The sequence below is a fragment of the Mchenga conophoros genome, linkage group LG3 (genome assembly GCF_057382185.1).
Source record: "Mchenga conophoros isolate Kocher_MC1m ecotype Shallow Benthic linkage group LG3, M_conophoros_male_GT1.1, whole genome shotgun sequence".
In the NCBI taxonomy this organism is placed as follows: Eukaryota; Metazoa; Chordata; class Actinopteri; order Cichliformes; family Cichlidae; genus Mchenga; species Mchenga conophoros.
Genome location: NC_140528.1, coordinates 24,639,634 through 24,658,284, shown reverse-complemented (window position 1 = coordinate 24,658,284; position 18,651 = coordinate 24,639,634). Strand labels below are relative to the sequence as shown.

General features: G+C 42.7%; 2 protein-coding genes across 2 annotated transcripts in view; both read left to right on the top strand.

Annotated features, from left to right (window-relative positions):
- Positions 1-426: 426 nt before the first annotated feature.
- On the top strand, positions 427-16,524 carry LOC146577797 (protein NLRC3-like). The gene is made up of 8 exons (XM_085268255.1): positions 427-476; positions 2,356-2,448; positions 2,533-2,634; positions 3,394-3,498; positions 10,872-10,948; positions 11,065-12,904; positions 14,415-14,588; positions 16,329-16,524. The coding sequence occupies exons 1-8, from the start codon at positions 469-471 to the stop codon at positions 16,522-16,524; spliced, it is 2,595 nt and encodes an 864-aa protein (XP_085124381.1). The 5' UTR covers positions 427-468.
- A 1,871-nt stretch (positions 16,525-18,395) lies between these two features.
- Positions 18,396-18,651, top strand: part of LOC146577796 (ribonuclease inhibitor-like) — a 31,558-nt gene continuing 31,302 nt past the window's right edge. The window contains exon 1 of the mRNA XM_085267716.1: positions 18,396-18,442. Within this exon, the coding sequence (XP_085123842.1) occupies positions 18,396-18,442 (47 nt within the window). The remainder of the gene's footprint in view (positions 18,443-18,651) is intronic.

Genomic DNA, 18,651 nt, shown 5'->3' with positions numbered 1-18,651 from the left:
CCCCGACTTCCTCTCCGATGCATCCATCATAGTGTCATTGTTAGAAAAAGAAGTGCTTATGTGAATGAAGCACGCTGTATAAAATGCTGTGACTGCTCATATTGAAAAGCAGCTCATAAGAACTGGTTCATTTTCCAGATAATTCCACTATTAAGACAACAGACATTTGGGAGGCTTTCTCTGAGAGTAACACTGAAAGTCTTGCTGCTCCTCCACAAAATGAACTTCAGATTAAAGACACAGCTCAGCTAAACACAACTCAAACTAATCTACACTATTTTTCTTTATTACGCAGCGTTTTTATAACTATTTCCAGATGCTTCTAAAGATGAAAACAGAATTAAACTCCAGCCTGATGCGTTTCTGAGGTTCCTGACTCTGACCGTCCCTCAAACGCCTCTCTGGGCGTTTCCGTCCGTGGCTTTTACTTTCGCTTTCGTGAATGTTGTGGCGCAGTTGATCGTCTCCATGTTAAGGTAACGTTAGCAGTCTGTACTGTTTTCCTGGCTGACATCAGCTGTGTGCAGCTTAGTTTCAGCATAAATCTGCTTCGTTTTATGTGAGATCAGAGTCTGGGAACGAGACAGAAACAGTTGATGATCAGCAGCTGAACTCGATGTTACTGTGGATCCACTGACTGATGTCTGTAGGCAGCTTCTCCTGCCTCCATCAGTCTGTTATGGAAGCCCGTTCCCGCCACAAAAAAGGATCCATTCTCGAAATTTCGACTTATAACTCGAAAATGTTGAGAAAAGTAGCTCGAAATGTCGAGTTAGTTCTGCCAATCAGTAATCCAGCTACAATGCGCACTCAAACCCGCATCGCAACAAACCGGCGCTTTCGAGAGTACGTTAGCTGATATTAACGCCATGTGATTCAGCTAATAACAGAAGGACTTCATCATTTGTGAAGCCACACAGACAATAATCAGCGACTTGTGCATTTATGACTGGCTGTAATTCTGGTATCTTAGCTGTAGCATTTGTAGCTGAGGGCTTCAGCTTCCGGGTAACAAGGAAATTACGTCATTCACGTAAATTACTGATTGACAGCACTAACTCTTAATTTTGAGTTAGTTTTTTCAAAATTCCAAGTTAATAAGTCGAAATTACGATAAAATAAGTCGAAATTTCGAGTTCTGGATCCTTCTTTTTTTTAGTGACGCAAACGGGCTTCCAGTGTGTGGATGTTGTTTAACTGCTGACAGTGAGACAGGCTGTCCTAAGAGTCGCTGCCAACACTTCATCTATAAAATGCATTTCTCTGCTCGTTCGCTATAGTCTGCTGTCGTATTTGTATGCAGGTTATTTTCAGTTTAACTGGTGATGTTCATTCGTGTATTGTAGGTGAATGCGTTGATGATTGATCATAAATTAGTAAACTGGCCGTTTTTGCTCAATGATTCCTGTTTCATGTTCAAACCGTCAGACAGAAACTCTGCGTTTGTTTTTATGTTCTTCAGCCTGTTGTTCTTGAGGTCATCTGTGATGCGTTCAATGACCCTCCACATGCTCTGAGGCTCATTTGAAGAGAAACAGAACTTCATCTTTAGAGCATAAGTGGGTTTTTGCCCTCTTTATGCCCGCGGTCAGGCTCTGTTTATTGTAGTATAACACTCATAGGACACAGTGTCCCGCTGCACACACACTGCACACACACTGCACACACACTGCACACGATGACAGCTGCAGAGTTTGTGTCTGATGTATTAAGTATGAAACACTGTTGGGCTAAAATCTGGTCAGAATGAATCCAGGTGCAGGTGTGTCAGTTTAGGACCACTGGACTAACATCCAAGTGCTCACAATATAAAGTGTATTCTGTAGTAACATCTATGGTGTTGCAGCAACAGTCCCACATGGAAACGTCAACACTCAAACTCAAAATCTCTTTTTGTCAACAATAAAATGACAGCAGACCAATTTGAACAAAGTTGGTAAAAAGCTTCAGAAATTAGTAAAATATTAAAAAGTGTCTGGATGCTCAATCATCCAGGTAAGGGTTAGGTTAGTAATGCTGTGATTGCAGACATTCCCCAACTCTCTGTGAATGGGACTCATGGCCATTGATCAGTGGTTGTTGATCAATGGTCATGACCTCCCAGCCATTGTGCAAATGTCCTGTTTATAAGGTTGGAAACCTGCAGTCAGCTGAGACTGAAGGAGTCACCTGGATGAGTCATGAAACGTTTCTCCCACTGAAAACATCCAGATGAACAGAATCAACTTTTGGGGATTAAAACGTGTCTGAATCAATCAGTGGGTGCTGAGTGGGTCAGTCAGTGTGTCGCTGGGCTGATTTGTGTTTCCTCTGCAGGTGAAGGTAGAAAGTGTGTGTGAGCTGATGTGAATTGAGCAGCATGGATCAGTGTGAGGACAGAGAGGAGGGAGTCCCTCCCTCTAAAAGCACTCTGTGTGGGGAACATGAGAGCCAGACCAAAGCTCAGAGGTGAGATGACCATCTCTAACTGTCCATGACTCTTCTCCATGTCACAGCTCAGCACTCACATCACTGCTCCATCATTATTCACAGGAACCAGCCTGGACCTCCACCCAGCTCTGTGTCCTGTAAGAGTGACGCGTCTAATGGTCACATCGTTAATTTTAAAGTCCAGCCTGTGTCCGCTGCAGAGAGGTGAGCTGTTAGTAACAAGAACTCTCTGATTTAAATGATTTTGATGTTTCCTGGTTTCTAAAATGCATCTCTGTAGCAGAGCAGTGTCTCCAAGGACACACAGGCTCAGCTGTAACTGTCAGTTTATCTGGTTTAAGACACATTTGGACTCAATTGGCTGTTTTTAACTATGTATTTTAATCAGAGGTGTAAATCTAGACCTCACACATCTGGATCCTAAACTATGATAGAAACAGCTGCTAGCAGTGGGTAGTTTGACTTTGATACGCTGCTCTAGAAAGCAAACAAAGGTTTGTGCAGCTCCTCTTCAGAAAAGTGTTCAGAGAGCAGCTGCTGTATTAGACAAAGGCTCGTCGTGTGAGCCCAGATGTGTGTAACAGCTGGATGAAGGAGAACCATCACAGTCGCGTCTCCATCCCGCCTTTATTAATGAACTTCCTGTTGCTTGCAGATGACAGGAACACAAAGTGTTTGTGCCACGTGATGCTGCAGGATTTGTTAACGTGTCCATGATGGTAACATCTCCTCGTCTAACTGCAAACACATGAGCGCTCCTAACGGCAGCTATCACAGCCACACAGACTGTGTCTCACTGTTGCATTCAGGGACATTTGTTTTCCTGTAAAAAGCTGAACTCTAATCTAAGAGGACTGTTACTGACAGGAAACAGCTGCATTATCTGCAGTCTGTGTGACCACAGCTGCTTCAGTCACTTTATCAGAGAATTGATCATTGAATAAAACATGTTTGTGTCTGCAGAGGTCAGAGGTCACAGTCTGCAGGATCCAGCTGTCCGTCTGTGAGGAGTGACTGGTCCAAACAAAGAAACCCTCCAGACTTCAGTGCTGAACCTGGACCAATGAGGTCAGAGACCTGTGATGACTCCTTTACATGTTTGTGTTTTCCTGGATAAATATGACCAAAGATTCATTAAAAAGATAAAAATATTAGACTTTGTCCTGTAGCGCTGTGTGGCAGGCAGGATTGGACCCAAACACAACAGGATGAAGTCAAAGAGGCAGCTTTATTTCAGCTGTGAACATGCAAACAGCAGAAATAAGGAAACATAACTGTAGGTTTGCAGTGAATGAAGCCTCAGCTCGACGCTCCACTTTGTCCCTCTTTTCCTTCTCCAAACAGCCACATCAGGAGTCTTTGATGGAGTTTTAAAATATTTAATTACAAATGTCCAAAGATGGGTTCAGGATACCTGAATCCACAATTATTAAAGCTAAAATAGTTCACAGGGTTTGGACTTTGTTAGGTGACGAGAGAACATCAAAGTGTTTTTTATCTTTAAACAGTATTTTTATCACTTCAGTTGCTCTCACAGCCCTGTTTGTTATTTTACCAGAGCTCTTATGTTTCACTCAGTGCTCCCACCAAACACCTTGGAGGACACATTACAGGGAGTGCAGAATTATTAGGCAAGTTGTATTTTTGAGGAATAATTTTATTATTGAACAACAACCATGTTCTCAATGAACCCAAAAAACTCATTAATGTCAAAGCTGAATGTTTTTGGAAGTAGTTTTTAGTTTGTTTTTAGTTTGAGCTATTTTAGGGGGATATCTGTGTGTGCAGGTGACTATTACTGTGCATAATTATTAGGCAACTTAACAAAAAACAAATATATACCCATTTCAATTATTTATTTTTACCAGTGAAACCAATATAACATCTCCACATTCACAAATATACATTTCTGACATTCAAAAACAAAACAAAAACAAATCAGCGACCAATATAGCCACCTTTCTTTGCAAGGACACTCAAAAGCCTGCCATCCATGGATTCTGTCAGTGTTTTGATCTGTTCACCATCAACATTGCGTGCAGCAGCAACCACAGCCTCCCAGACACTGTTCAGAGAGGTGTACTGTTTTCCCTCCTTGTAAATCTCACATTTGATGATGGACCACAGGTTCTCAATGGGGTTCAGATCAGGTGAACAAGGAGGCCATGTCATTAGTTTTTCTTCTTTTATACCCTTTCTTGCCAGCCACGCTGTGGAGTACTTGGACGCGTGTGATGGAGCATTGTCCTGCATGAAAATCATGTTTTTCTTGAAGGATGCAGACTTCTTCCTGTACCACTGCTTGAAGAAGGTGTCTTCCAGAAACTGGCAGTAGGACTGGGAGTTGAGCTTGACTCCATCCTCAACCCGAAAAGGCCCCACAAGCTCATCTTTGATGATACCAGCCCAAACCAGTACTCCACCTCCACCTTGCTGGCGTCTGAGTGGGACTGGAGCTCTCTGCCCTTTACCAATCCAGCCACGGGCCCATCCATCTGGCCCATCAAGACTCACTCTCATTTCATCAGTCCATAAAACCTTAGAAAAACCAGTCTTGAGATATTTCTTGGCCCAGTCTTGACGTTTCAGCTTGTGTGTCTTGTTCAGTGGTGGTCGTCTTTCAGCCTTTCTTACCTTGGCCATGTCTCTGAGTATTGCACACCTTGTGCTTTTGGGCACTCCAGTGATGTTGCAGCTCTGAAATATGGCCAAACTGGTGGCAAGTGGCATCTTGGCAGCTGCACGCTTGACTTTTCTCAGTTCATGGGCAGTTATTTTGCGCCTTGGTTTTTCCACACGCTTCTTGCGACCCTGTTGACTATTTTGAATGAAACGCTTGATTGTTCGATGATCACGCTTCAGAAGCTTTGCAATTTTGAGACTGCTGCATCCCTCTGCAAGATATCTCACTATTTTTGACTTTTCTGAGCCTGTCAAGTCCTTCTTTTGACCCATTTTGCCAAAGGAAAGGACGTTGCCTAATAATTATGCACACCTGATATAGGGTGTTGATGTCATTAGACCACACCCCTTCTCATTACAGAGATGCACATCGCCTAATATGCTTAATTGGTAGTAGGCTTTCGAGCCTATACAGCTTGGAGTAATACAACATGCATGAAGAGGATGATGTGGACAAAATACTCATTTGCCTAATAATTCTGCACTCCCTGTAGTGTGATTTAGATTTCATTGGTGTAAACACCAGTCACACAAGCTAACCCATGGAGGCAGCAGCAGGCTTTGTGTTTGGTCTGTTGGCTTAAACTAAGAGAGTTTAGTTTGTTAGCACAAAGAGCTGTCAGCTAAAGCCCCGAATGCACTTTGAATACAGACGAACTGAGAAAAAGACTTTAAATACAGCAAACAGTCAAACTGACCACATGTTTTTCTGCTGATCATCCACAGCAGTACGTTTAGCATTCATGCTAGCAGCAGGCTATGACTGTCCACTCAGCACCAACACAGGTAGGAGTGAGCAGTGATGAAGCAGGACTGTGGGCAAGTTTGAGCTACAATCCTATTGGCTTCTCAGTTTCTCCAAAGAAAAGGGGAAAAATTCTTGGTGTTGTGAAGATGTGAGTTGGTCTTGTTGTCGTGGGGCTGGAAGGATGCTGGCAGTGAGAGGCTTTTCATACAGTGTTCAGTAACAGAATGAGAAGAAAGCCACTGCACATGAAACAAGGTGCTCGTAGTGTTTGTTTACTGTGTTTGTGCCACAATGTCAGATCAGTTGTAGATTCACATGCAGACTTGTCCAGTGAAACCAGTGCAAGTACTGCAGTACAGAGCAAAGACTAAGCAAGGGTGTTATTGTAAACTTTAACAAAAGACTGTTATGTGACAAAGAGTAAGTACATTATTTTTATGAGATTGTTCATCATGTCTTTAATTTAATATTTCCAGTTTTTCCTTCCTGTCTCATGAAGCTGTTACATTTTTCTCTTAGGATCAATAAGAGGCCAGAATCTCCTGGACCTGAACCCAGCTGTGTTTCCTTAAAGAGCAACGACTCGAAGGATATTGATATAAACTTTAAAGGCTGTTCTTCTGCTGCTGAGAGGTAATGTGTGTCTAGATGTTGTTCCTGACTCTGTATTTTTGAATAAATCCTCATGTTTAATATCAGCTCAGCTCTTTTTCACACATTTCTATGTTGGTATGTGAAGCGGTGTGTGTTGGAGTGTTTCCACAAACACAGCAGTCAGAGTGGAAAGAGTGGATGTTGTAGGAGGTGTTTGTGTAGTGAAGAGGCTGAGTGTCTGTAGGACTCCAGCTGCTCCAGCAGGTGTCTCCTTTGTGCTTTGCTTCAAACACAGTGTAGGGAGGAGCTTCCACTCAGGTCTTTCAGGTGTTGCTGGATGGAGGAGGACAAATAGTTTTTCCCTTCAGTGACACTTCAGCAGCTCAATGTTCTGGGAGATGTTTGTCTTTATGAAGGTTTATGGATTCTTGTTCTTACTTTGGTTAAACTGAGCAATACATTTTCCATCTAACATTTAAAGTAAATTTCCAGGTGAATAAAAGATCTGCAGCTGCAGCCTCTGTGATGTTTCACAGTCTGAAAGTAACAAATTCAACCAGAGTTCAAACAAAGGCTTAATATACGTGTGTGTTTGATATAATGCCAACAAGTACAAATAGGTGTTCTTACAGGTCTTAATCACAGAGGTCTGATAAGTCTGGTGACTTTCACACTCAGCAATTTTGCTGCCTTTTATTTTATATTGGCCTTTTTAAAGCCCTTCAAAGTCTCCCACATTCATACAGAGCTTTTAACACCAAACTCCTTTACAGTCCTTCTCCTCTCACACACGATCACACGACTGATTTGTCTGCAGCAGCTGTGTTACTGCTAGTATTTTATTATGTGTGTAATCTCCAAATATTGTTCCTGTGGTTTAGTTTGACTTCCTTCTGCAAACTCAGCTGCTCTGTTGCTGATACACGTCTCCATGAATATGATTGATCAGATGCTGCCAACACCATGTGTTTCATGTGAACGCTCAGCTGAAACCCTGGGTTGACTTATCGAGTTAATAACAAGCTTCACGTGACTGTGAATGCTAAAGTGAATCCAGATAAAGGAAAGAGACCCTGCTAATGTTGGACTCACTTCTTAGTGTAGATCCCAGGAGGAAGTTCAACATAGCCATTCTTTGTGCTAGCTCGACCAAACCTGAGACCACAGTGCAGGATAATGATCATCATCTGTCTCTGTCAAGGACATTTAAAATCCACAAATAACAAACATAATTATATTTGATCATTAAAAATATGTTTTCACTTAAAAAAGCATGAGCACACTGGTGGATTACAGAAACATGAAAACTCGTTAACAGTAAAGTTAATTTAGGTGTAAACAAAGTGTCAAACATACTTAAGTAGAAGGACTGATGTTTGTGTTAAAATACCCTCTTAAAGCTGAAATACTGATTCAACTTCTTTCTCCAAAAGTTGATTCAGTTCATCTGGACGTAGCGTTTTGTGGGAGAAACATTTCGTCTCTCATCCAGGTGACTCCTTCAGTCTCAGCTGACTGCAGGATTCAATCTTATAAACAGGACATTTGCATGATGACTGAAACCTGCCCACTGAAGGAACAATGGGCTGTGAGGTCAGTTCCTTAATCTTAATTATGCAATTCTCATGACCATTGATCAACAACCACTGATCAATGGTCATGAGTACCATTCACAGAGAGTTGGGGAACGGCTGCAATCACAGCATGTAAGATGGTGACAGATGTACCCTTAGGCCCCCTCCTCAATTCAGAGATGGTCTTTCCCTTTTCACGTAAATGGCCTCCTTGACTCCGCCCTCAAACCAGCGTTCCTCCCTGTCCGGGATGTTACATCCTCATCATTGAAAGAGTGTCCACTGGCCTGTAGGTGTAAATAGACTGCAGAGTCCTGGCCTGACGAGGTGGCTCTTCTGTGTTGTAGCCAGAGGTTGTTTGGTTTCCCCGATGTATAAATCCTGCCAATCGTCCTGCACTTAACAGCGTACACTATGTTACTCTGTTTGTGTCGGGGGACCCGATCCTTGGGGTGGACCAGTTTTTGGCGCAGCGTGTTTTGGGGTTTAAAAGCCACAGAGACCCAGTGTTTAGAAAAAATGCGACTCAGCTGCTCCGACACTCCTGACACATATGGGATAGCTACAGGTTTTCTCTTAGGCAGCAGTTGTCCTTCTCTCCTGGATCGACTGGAACTTTCTTTAGGAGCCTTTCCAGCTTTGACAAAAGTCCAGCTGGGACACATTTACGCTACGTCCAGATGAAGAGAATCAACTTTTGGAGATTTACTTTCCTGGATGATTGAGAATGCATCAAGACGTTCCTCCTAAAGTGTTATTCAGAAAAATGACAAAAAAAGTTTTAAAAATAAGGATTAAAATATTAAAAACTATGTTTTTGAGTTTCCTGATGTAGCACAAAAATATATGAACATAACTGTATATAGGACAGATATTTACGGTTCTTTTAGGCAGCACCAAAAAACAAAAAGACTATTTTTAAGCTGTCTGAGGTAGTGAGTCAACATGTCACACTGGGTCAAAGGTCAGGGAGTAAAAGTGTGTTTTAAAGGAGGTTTAAAAGCAGCGAGTGAAGGAGCCTGTCGAGGTAAATCGTTCCATAACTGATCAAATTCAGTTGGTGGACCTCTGTGTGAAATCAAGCATCTGGTTCGCAGAGAGGATAACCCTCACATGGGCTGTACAACATTATATAGGGAGACATTGTATTTTTATTTTATTTTTTATTCCTATTTATTCTATTTATCCCCTTTGTATATTTTATTTATATTTGTCTCTGTATTTATATATGTGTGTGTGTGTGTGTGTGTGTGTGTGTGTGTGTGTGTGTATATATATATATATATATATATATATATATATATATATATATATATATATATATATATATATATATATATATATATATAATAAAACAATTCTGTAACTGTAACTTCGGTCGTTGCTGTGCTTTTTGGAAGTCGAATTTCCCAGAGGAACCCACCCGAGGGATTAATAAAGTTCTATCTTATCTTATCTCTTATCTTATCTTAAAAACAGAGATTATCGTAGCCATCGCTCTCTCGCATGGACGTGGCAGTCTTGCTGTCTGCTGCGAATCCTCCCCGTACCTCCGTGACCTCGTCTGGTATCTGCTCCCTCCTCTGTAAGAGACAGTAAAGGAAAACACGTCTCTGCCTAGTCTTGAAAATCGAATCTTATCATCCATTGTTCTTCTAGGGCCTCTTCTTCTTGTGGCCTCAGCTAACTGCTAATATTTAAATGGCTAACATTAACATGTGTGCCAGCCAGGTTCACATTTATGATTAACTATGATTAATTAACTGATGTTGAACCTGGAGCTTTACTGACCTCTGAAATTCCTCCTAAAGTGTTATTCAGTGTTGTGACAGTCAGCTGCTTCAGCTGCTGCTGGGATGGGCTGTGGCAAAGAGAACAGAGAAAATCCAAATCAGAGTTTTTCTCTGAATTAAAAGCAAGGAAACAACAATATATTCTACATGGTGAAACTGATGGTTTATGGTGTTTGGGTCTGTTTTTCTGTATTTATGCAGATAAAGTGTAAACTCAGATGAATTATACCATCAAATGTTAAAGGAAAATATCAGGATGAGTGTCTGTGAGCTGAGAAGGACGTGAAGCGAGCAGTTTATCCCAGAGCTGAAGCTGCTCTGTGTGCAGAGATGAGCTCAGATTCCTGCTGTGATTGATCAACAGTCACAGAAATGTAGACTTGTAGTTATTACTGCAGTATGGTCACAGCAGATACTGATAAACATGTATTATGAGGATGGATGATCAAGTTTCTCACTCTCTCCTTTAAATCTCAGTTTTTTCTTCTTCACAGTTTATCTGTTAATTTATTAATGAATAACACTGAAAGAGTTTCTGTTATATTTCCCCTTGAACATCAGCTTATTAGGGCGGCATTAGGAAATAGCCCCCCTCCAAAGAATGAATAAATGAATGATGATAATAATAAAATGATTCAAAAGCAGAGCTCAGAGTGGTAGAATGGTCAAACATGGATCCACGGGTGGTTCAACTGCATTTGGTGACGTGACTAAAGCAAATCTTTCAAATAATCCCACCATCAACGGGATGTTGTCTCCTTTACTACGGTTACTTTACTTGGTCGCCGTGTGAGTTTCTTTGAAATGAACCAAATTCTTTTATTTGTTGGTTGTTGCATATTTAACCTCTACAGTCAGGAAAGGAGGAGATGAGGCCTCAACAATGTTGGGTTGTAGCTGTGCTTCAGGTTAGAGTGAGTGTCCATGGAATAAATGTAAGTCAGTGAACTGGAAACATGACTGTGTTCAAACTTTGTTTCCTTTTTATAATGAGTCTAATCAAAGGTGGACAGAAGTATCTCCACTGTGACTTTTCTGTGTCACCATCAGAGCTTCTGCACAGTGTGGAGAAAGATCCAGAAGCAGAGCTGGACTGCAGACAGCCAGTCAGAGCAGCTGTGTACAAAGTAAGACTGAACATCTGTCTGCTGATGGACTCATTTCTGAAAACTGGACTTCTTGTGTTGTTCAGACATTGAAGAGTTTTCTTTCTCTTTAGTCTCATTGTTTTTCTTTCTTTCAGCAGATGTTGGTCTGCAGGAGGTTTTAGATGAACATAAGATCAGTCTGAGGAGGAGATGTGAACGTGTGACTGAAGGAAGTGATGAAACAGGAAGTAGAACCCTCCTCAACAGGATCTACACTGAGCTCTACATCACAGAGGGACAGAGTGAAGAGGTTCATACCCAACATGAGGTGAGGCAGCTGGAGACAGCTTCCAAGATGGATGCCCTCCATGACGCTCCAATCAGGTGCCAGGACATCTTTAAAGCCTTACCTGACCAACAGAGACCCATCAGAGTGGTTCTGACCAACGGCGTGGCTGGTGTTGGAAAAACCTTCTCAGTGCAGAAGTTCAATCTGGACTGGGCAGAGGGCTTGGAGAACCAACATGTCAGTGTGGTGGTTCTGCTTTCATTCAGGGAGCTGAACCTGATCAGAGATGAGCAGTACAGTCTTCTGGAGCTGCTCCATGTTTTCCATCCAACATTACAGAAGGTCACAGCAGAGAAGCTGGCTGTCTCTCAGCTTTTGTTCATCTTTGACGGCCTGGATGAAAGCAGACTTTCATTGGATTTCACCAACAGGAAGCTGCTGTCTGATGTCACACAGAAGTCATCAGTCAGCCAGCTGCTGACAAACCTCATCCAGGGGAATCTGCTTCCCTCGGCTCTCGTCTGGATAACTTCCCGACCTGCAGCAGCCAATCAGATCCCTCCTACATGTGTTGACAGGCTAACAGAAGTACGAGGCTTCACTGACGCCCAGAAGGAGGAGTACTTCAGGAGGAGATTCAGTGATGAAGAGCTGTCCAGCAGAATCATCTCCCACATGAAGACATCCAGGAGCCTCCACATCATGTGTAGTATCCCAGTCTTCTGCTGGATCACTGCTACAGTTCTGGAGCACATGTTGACTACAGAGCAGAGAGGAGGGCTGCCCAAGACCCTGACTGACATGTACTCACACTTCCTGCTGGTTCAGACAAAGAGGAAGAAGAACAAGTACCATGAGGGACGTGAGACGAGTCCACAGGAGCTGACGGAGGCTGACAGGGAAGTTCTTCTGAAGCTGGGGAGGCTGGCATTTGAACATCTGGAGAAAGGAAACATCATGTTCTACCAAGAAGACCTGGAGCAGTGTGGTCTGGATGTAACAGAGGCCTCGGTGTACTCAGGAGTTTGTACAGAGATCTTCAAAAGAGAGTGTGTGATCTTCCAGAAACCAGTCTACTGCTTTGTTCATCTGAGCATTCAGGAGTTTCTGGCTGCTGTCTACATGTTCCACTGTCACACCAACAGGAAGACAGAGGTGGTAGAAGGTTTTCTAGGGAATTTCCGAGAAGAATACAAAAACAGATCTTTTTTTAAGAACATGTTCAAGTCTTATAGCTTCCCATCAATGGATGTCTTTTTGACTAAAGGCATGTATAAATCCCTCCAGAGTAAAAATGGCCACCTGGACCTGTTTGTTCGCTTCCTTCATGGCCTCTGTCTGGAGTCCAACCAGAGACTCTTAGTAGGTCTGCTGGGTCAGACAGAGATCAGTCCAGGAACCATCCAGAGAGTCATCAACAACCTGAAGGAGATGAACAGTGATGAAATCTCTCCTGACAGAAGCATCAACATCTTCCACTGTCTGATGGAGATGAACGCCCTCACATTATTTCAGGAGATCCAAGAGTTCCTGAAGTCAAAGAACAGATCAGAGAAGTTACTCTCTGAGATCCAGTGCTCAGCTCTGGCCTACATGCTGCAGATGTCAGAGGAGGTTCTGGATGAGTTGGACCTGCAGAAGTACAACACATCAGAGCAGGGACGACAGAGACTGATTCCAGCTGTGAGGAACTGCAGAAAGGCTGGGTGAGTCCAGATGTGATCATTAACATCATTGATCAGTGTAGGTTAGTAGTTTAATTTTGAAAATGAAATCAGATTGTAACCACAAAGTGTTTGTGTCCGTACGCTGCAACCTTCCACACCATTCCTTTATTGTACAGACTCAGCAGCAGCTCCATGGATCCCAAATCCAAGAGTGGAGAACAGATTTGAAGTGTGTCACATCCATGCAGTCACAGCTGTTTCCACCATGTTTCCACTGATATTAATCCTGTTCAATGACACGTTTCATATCAGTGAATATGTTCTTTAGGACGTCCACTGACATGTTTAAGTGTCCTGCTGGAAATCACTCAAATCATCCATGAAATCCATGAAAAATCCTTTTAGTGTTTCTAACTTCACCCTCTGTCCTCTCTCTCTCTCCATCCTCCTCACTGCTTCTTTCACTGATAATCACACAAACATCGTATTCAGCTACAAAATAACACAATAATATCATCTGATGATCATTATTATAAGAGCAGGATCCATATTTGATATCAGAGTAACACACTGCTTGGTTATGTGCAGTCATCATCAGTGACTGTGGGTCAAACAGAAGCTCTCTGATTGGTTGCTGACCTTGGTCACCTGTCCACTCTCACCTGTTTGTGTTTGCTCTCTCTTTGCTGTCTCCATCCTCTCTCTCCTTTCTCTCCCTCTCTGTCTTTGTACGTCACTCAGGTCCAATGGAAACAGTGACATTTACAAACCAATCAAAGACAAACTGATCCATGTCAGGTTATAACAATATTCAAAGTGAATACAGGCTGCTGCTGGACACAGACAGGTAACATCATTTTGACTTGCTGTCACCTGGATCTGGACTCATAAACACTGAAGCCCTGAACAGGAATACAAATCATTTTCTGCCAACTAGCGACACACCAGCAGATAATGGCTCAGAAAGCTAAAATGAGCCAATCATTTCTGTGTTTAGTTCCCCTGAAATCAGATCTGATATCAGCAGCTCTGAGTTCATTCATCATTATTGTCCAGTGATGAGATTTCTGCTCCGTTTGGTAACAGTCAGCAGGTTTTTCCTGCGTGTGGACGTGAACAGTCGTACCTGACAGCAGGTAGCAAACAGAGATCATCTTTCCAGCTGGAACTCTTCACTGAGCTGAACTCATTCAAAATGTTCTGGAGTCAAAACAGGAAACAGTCCAAATGTGTGTCTTCACTCTGACTCTGGATCAGATCTCAGTGACAGACTGTGGACATTATGGAAGCCTAAATGTGACACCATCTTCCTCCTTCATCTGCAGATTAAAGCCAAACAAAGATTCTCATTAAAAGTCTGCAGGTCTGAGAGAGACTCAATCGTTGTGTCATGTCAAACACAGTAAGAGGAGCTGAAGCACAGATGTGAAGAGCAGATTCATCAGATTATGACCTCACTCTGTTTTGTCTTCATATACATTCAGTCTGTGTTTATAATGCAGATTTTCTGCTTTTATAATAACACATTTTATATTTTCTATCATCACAGACTGACTCAGTGTGGACTCTCAGAGTCTCACTGTGAAGTTGTGGCCTCAGCTCTGAAGTCCAGCCCCTCCCATCTGACACAGCTGGACATGACTTGGAACAAGCTGCAGGATTCAGGTGTGAAGCTTCTGTGTGCTGGACTGGAGAGTCCAAACTGTGGACTGGAGACTCTGAGGTGAGTTCACTGACTGCGGCTGTTGTTGTTTTTCTATATTTCAGGTCTTTGATGTTTAAAACTTTCTTTAGTTCCTAAATGTTCAGGATGTGTCTGAAGACAAATGTGAAGAAGTTTGAGTGCTTTCAGAAATGTTGTCTTTCCAAACGACTGAACAACAGTTTTTCCTTTTGGCTCCAAACAGAAGTGACAGACTTGAGCAGGGTTCATTTAAAGGCTGACAGAAGTGGAGTGGTGACGGGGAGATGTTTGACAGGACAGTGTTTCAGCCTCCACAGGTTCATGTTGTGCTCCATCAGTCAGTGAAGATGAAGTCAGTGCTGATGAGGCTGTAGAGTGTGTGAGGGATGTGAATGAGGATGATGAAGATCTGATGATAGCAGATAAAAACAGGCTGCAGAGACTTTGAGCCATACAGGGCACACAGTGTGTGTACAGAACAGCTGAAATCATTATGGAGGCCTCACTGGGATATGGAAGCATCACAGTACAGCTTCAGTGAAGCATTAAAGTCTCTGATATGAGATGAGAAATGAAGCAGCCAGAGCTTTTTCATGAGTGGAAATCCACTGTGACTGTGAGCTGCTGCTACAGCCTCCAGATTAGCCAGCAGCTCATCCTGCTCAACATTTCCTCACCAACTTTAATGGAAGTGTGATGTTTTCAGCTGGAGTGATGGTCAGGGTGGCCTCCCTCTCCTCTTCTTCTCCTCTTCCTCTTTCATTTGTAAAGCCACTTCTGCTGCTTTCATTCATTTGGAAGTCCTGTAGCTGAGTTTGGGAGAGACTAACAGCCTCGGCAGCAGAGGGGAGAAAGGCTGTAACACCACCACTTTACTCTGTTCTACCTGTCACATCATTTTATCAGGAAACAAATATGCTCATGTTTTTACTATGTTTGTCTTGAAGATGTAAGAAGATCACATGGTGCTTTTTATTATTGTGTTGGTTTGTTTGCTGTCTCTTGGATGGAGCCCAGCTGTGCGTGGCCCCTGGGCCTGTGGTCAGAGTGTGTGCTGGATAATCCGGCCCAGGATGAGGCCAAACTGACATGGGATGAAATGTCTGTCACATAATTGAGCTTAGTGTAGTTTCATTTCTGCACAATTTAAAAACAACCAAAACTTTGTTCTGTCTTTTCTATGTTATACTGTAGACTTTCTTTGATACTGTGTCCAAAAGGAGCAGCTTTTACTTTGAAGGGGAGCCGTCTCTGTTTCCTCTTCAGGTTGGATGATGGAAGCAAATGAGTGTGTGATGTTCTTTCAGTGTTGCACTTTGTAGACGCTCCCTGAGCACTGGTCTCACAGCCAGCTGCACATAGAGACCAGTGTTGTTAGTCCAGGTCAGAAGATGACTTGTTGGAATGAAAATGAGCTTGTAGTTTGTCTGCTTTAATAATGTGACTGGAAAAAGGTGTTGGACTTCAAATATGTCCATTTCTTTCACACTTCACCTTTAAAAGTGAAGCCTTGTGGTTCCTGGAAGGAAAAACAAGACTTTTTCAAGTCTTTGTCCTGTTTTTATGAGAAATGTACGACTTTAATGTGAAACATTCAGAGTTTTTTCTCTTGTTGTGTTTGTTTGAAGCTGCTTCCTGTTGGCTTCAGCTGTTTGGAGTTTCCATTTTCTAAACTTCTACATTCTGAACCTTCTTCAGCTCTGAACAGATGATGAAACACTGAATGATTTCAAGCTCACACTTTGTCTAATAAACTTACATCTTTCATTCTTTATACAGATTGATCAACTGTGGTTTGTCAGAGATCAGCTGTGATTATCTGGCAGCAGCACTGAAGTCCAACCCCTCCCATCTGAGACAGCTGGACCTGAGCTCCAACTACAAGCTGCAGGATTCAGGAGTGAAGCATCTGTGTGGTTTCCTGGAGAGTCCAGGATGTGGACTTGAAACTCTGAGGTCAGTCAGCATGTTTTAGTTGTGCTGAGATGAATATGATGTGAAAGTTGTGCTGACACTAAACTGCAGACATCAGGCTGATATTATACTGATCCACACTGAGGATCTTCATGGTAAAGTCTGTTTTCTTCTTCTCTGGTTTAGTCCATTGACTGCAGCAGAACAATGTTCACATTTCAAACCTTCAAAGAAGAAGAAAAATCCTCCACTGGATAATTCACTGTGAAACTCTCCAACTCTTCATTCCACCTTAAAGTCTGTCTGACACTGAAATCCAAAGCAAAATGTGCGTTTGCTTTACAGACAGCAGTCCAACACAAACATACACACATCATCCAAAACACAGTCCAACATCCAAATCTCCTCCACTGCCAGCATGAATGATGGGAAAGAGAAGGAGGAACACTCTGACATTCAGGGTTAGAATGAGTTTCATGAAGCAGACTGTGAAGATCAAAGCTGCATTAGAAAGCTTACATGAATGAATGAGTGGACAGAAGTGGACAGAGATCATCTGAAGCACTTCAAAGGCTTTAAATCAGCACATTTCTCTTTATTCTTTATCAACTCTGTTAGTTTCTCTCAGTTTTCTGTGGAATGAAGCTAACAGCAGGCTAATAAGATGCTGACCAATAGGTTTCTATTAAAGGTTGTAATTTGTATATGAAAAAGTGCTTTGGCTCAGCAGGGATCAGCTTACAGGTAGAATACAGCTGCTGGATGGGATTAGCATGTCATAGCTATCTACCAAACTGCTAACTGGGGGATTTCAGGCCATCTATGGATCATTTTTGCTAACTGTTTATTCAGCTTAGGCTCACAGGGCTGCAGCCTGTGCCCTAGCTGTCATAGGGCAAGAGGCGTGGTCCACCTGCACAGGTGAGCAGTCCATCACAGGGCCAACAGAGAGAGACAGAGAAGCACTCTCTCACATCCACACCTACAGCCAATTTAGAAGCACCAATGAACCTAAGCAGCATTTCATTGGACTGTGGGAGAACATCCAACCTCCACAGAAAGGCCAACAAGCTTCAACCTACAACCTTCTTGCTTTAAGGCACTAGTGCGAACCACTTTTCCCCATTTCAGCCCAAATCCTGCATCTTCCTGTTTCTGACTCCAGGCCAGCTCCACTAACACTTTCTCATCAGACACTGCCACCTAGTGGAGGAAGTCTTAGTTCCACTTGAAGCTTCAGATTACAGTTAGTTCCTTTACAAAGAGGTGGAGGTGGTGGGGCCACAGCAGCATCATCCCTGAGTGCCATAGGGCACTTAACCTTTGTTTCCATATGCTGGGAACTTCCTGTTGTTCCAAGGAGGACTGGAAAATGTGTGAAAATCTCCCAGTCAGTTCCTCACAGCACACTTCAATCATTTCCCTCCCACAGCATCAGGACCAGGGCTTTTTCTCTCTTTGGTCCCACTAAGAGATTTCCACACAAACACCTCATCAGTGGGACTCTCAGAGCTACCAGCCCTTTGCTACAATCACAAAGCTCTTCATTGAAATCAATGATATCAAAGCTGGAATCAAATGAGTCCAAGTCTTCTGCTGATTCAGCATCACATTCATCTTTGCTCCTTGTTCTGCATCCCCACCATGGACTTCATTCCTTTCCAAGCCAGCCTTGAGTGTCCTTTATTCAGCTCATCCTCTGCTTTACTTTTACACCTGATTTTAGCTGCTTTATCTCTCTTTCAACAAGTTTCTGTGCCTCAATCTTTTTCTTCTCTCCCTCATAACAAGACAGCTTCTTCTGCCTGAGAACATGTTGGAGTGATTTACTAATCCAGGGCTGCTTATTGGGAAAATACTTCCTGTTTTCAAAGTAATCCCCATTTTCCCCAGAAAGAAATGTAAGTAGAAATCGATGATCTAAGTGAGAACATGAGCTTTCAAAAAGTTCCAGTGGGTGTAGTCAAAGCAGTCCCTCAGTCCCAGTATAGAGTCTTTGGTCCAGACTGGAACAACTGTGTGCCCAGTTTGAGCTCTCTTCAGTGCTGTGACCTGACAGACCCAGAGGGGCCATCACATCACATTTAGAAGCTCCCCTAATGGAGCCACAACACATGTCCAACACTTAGTCTGTCTTGTTGGACCAACTGGAAGAAATGATTCAAGGACTTAGTCACAGAACAGAGAT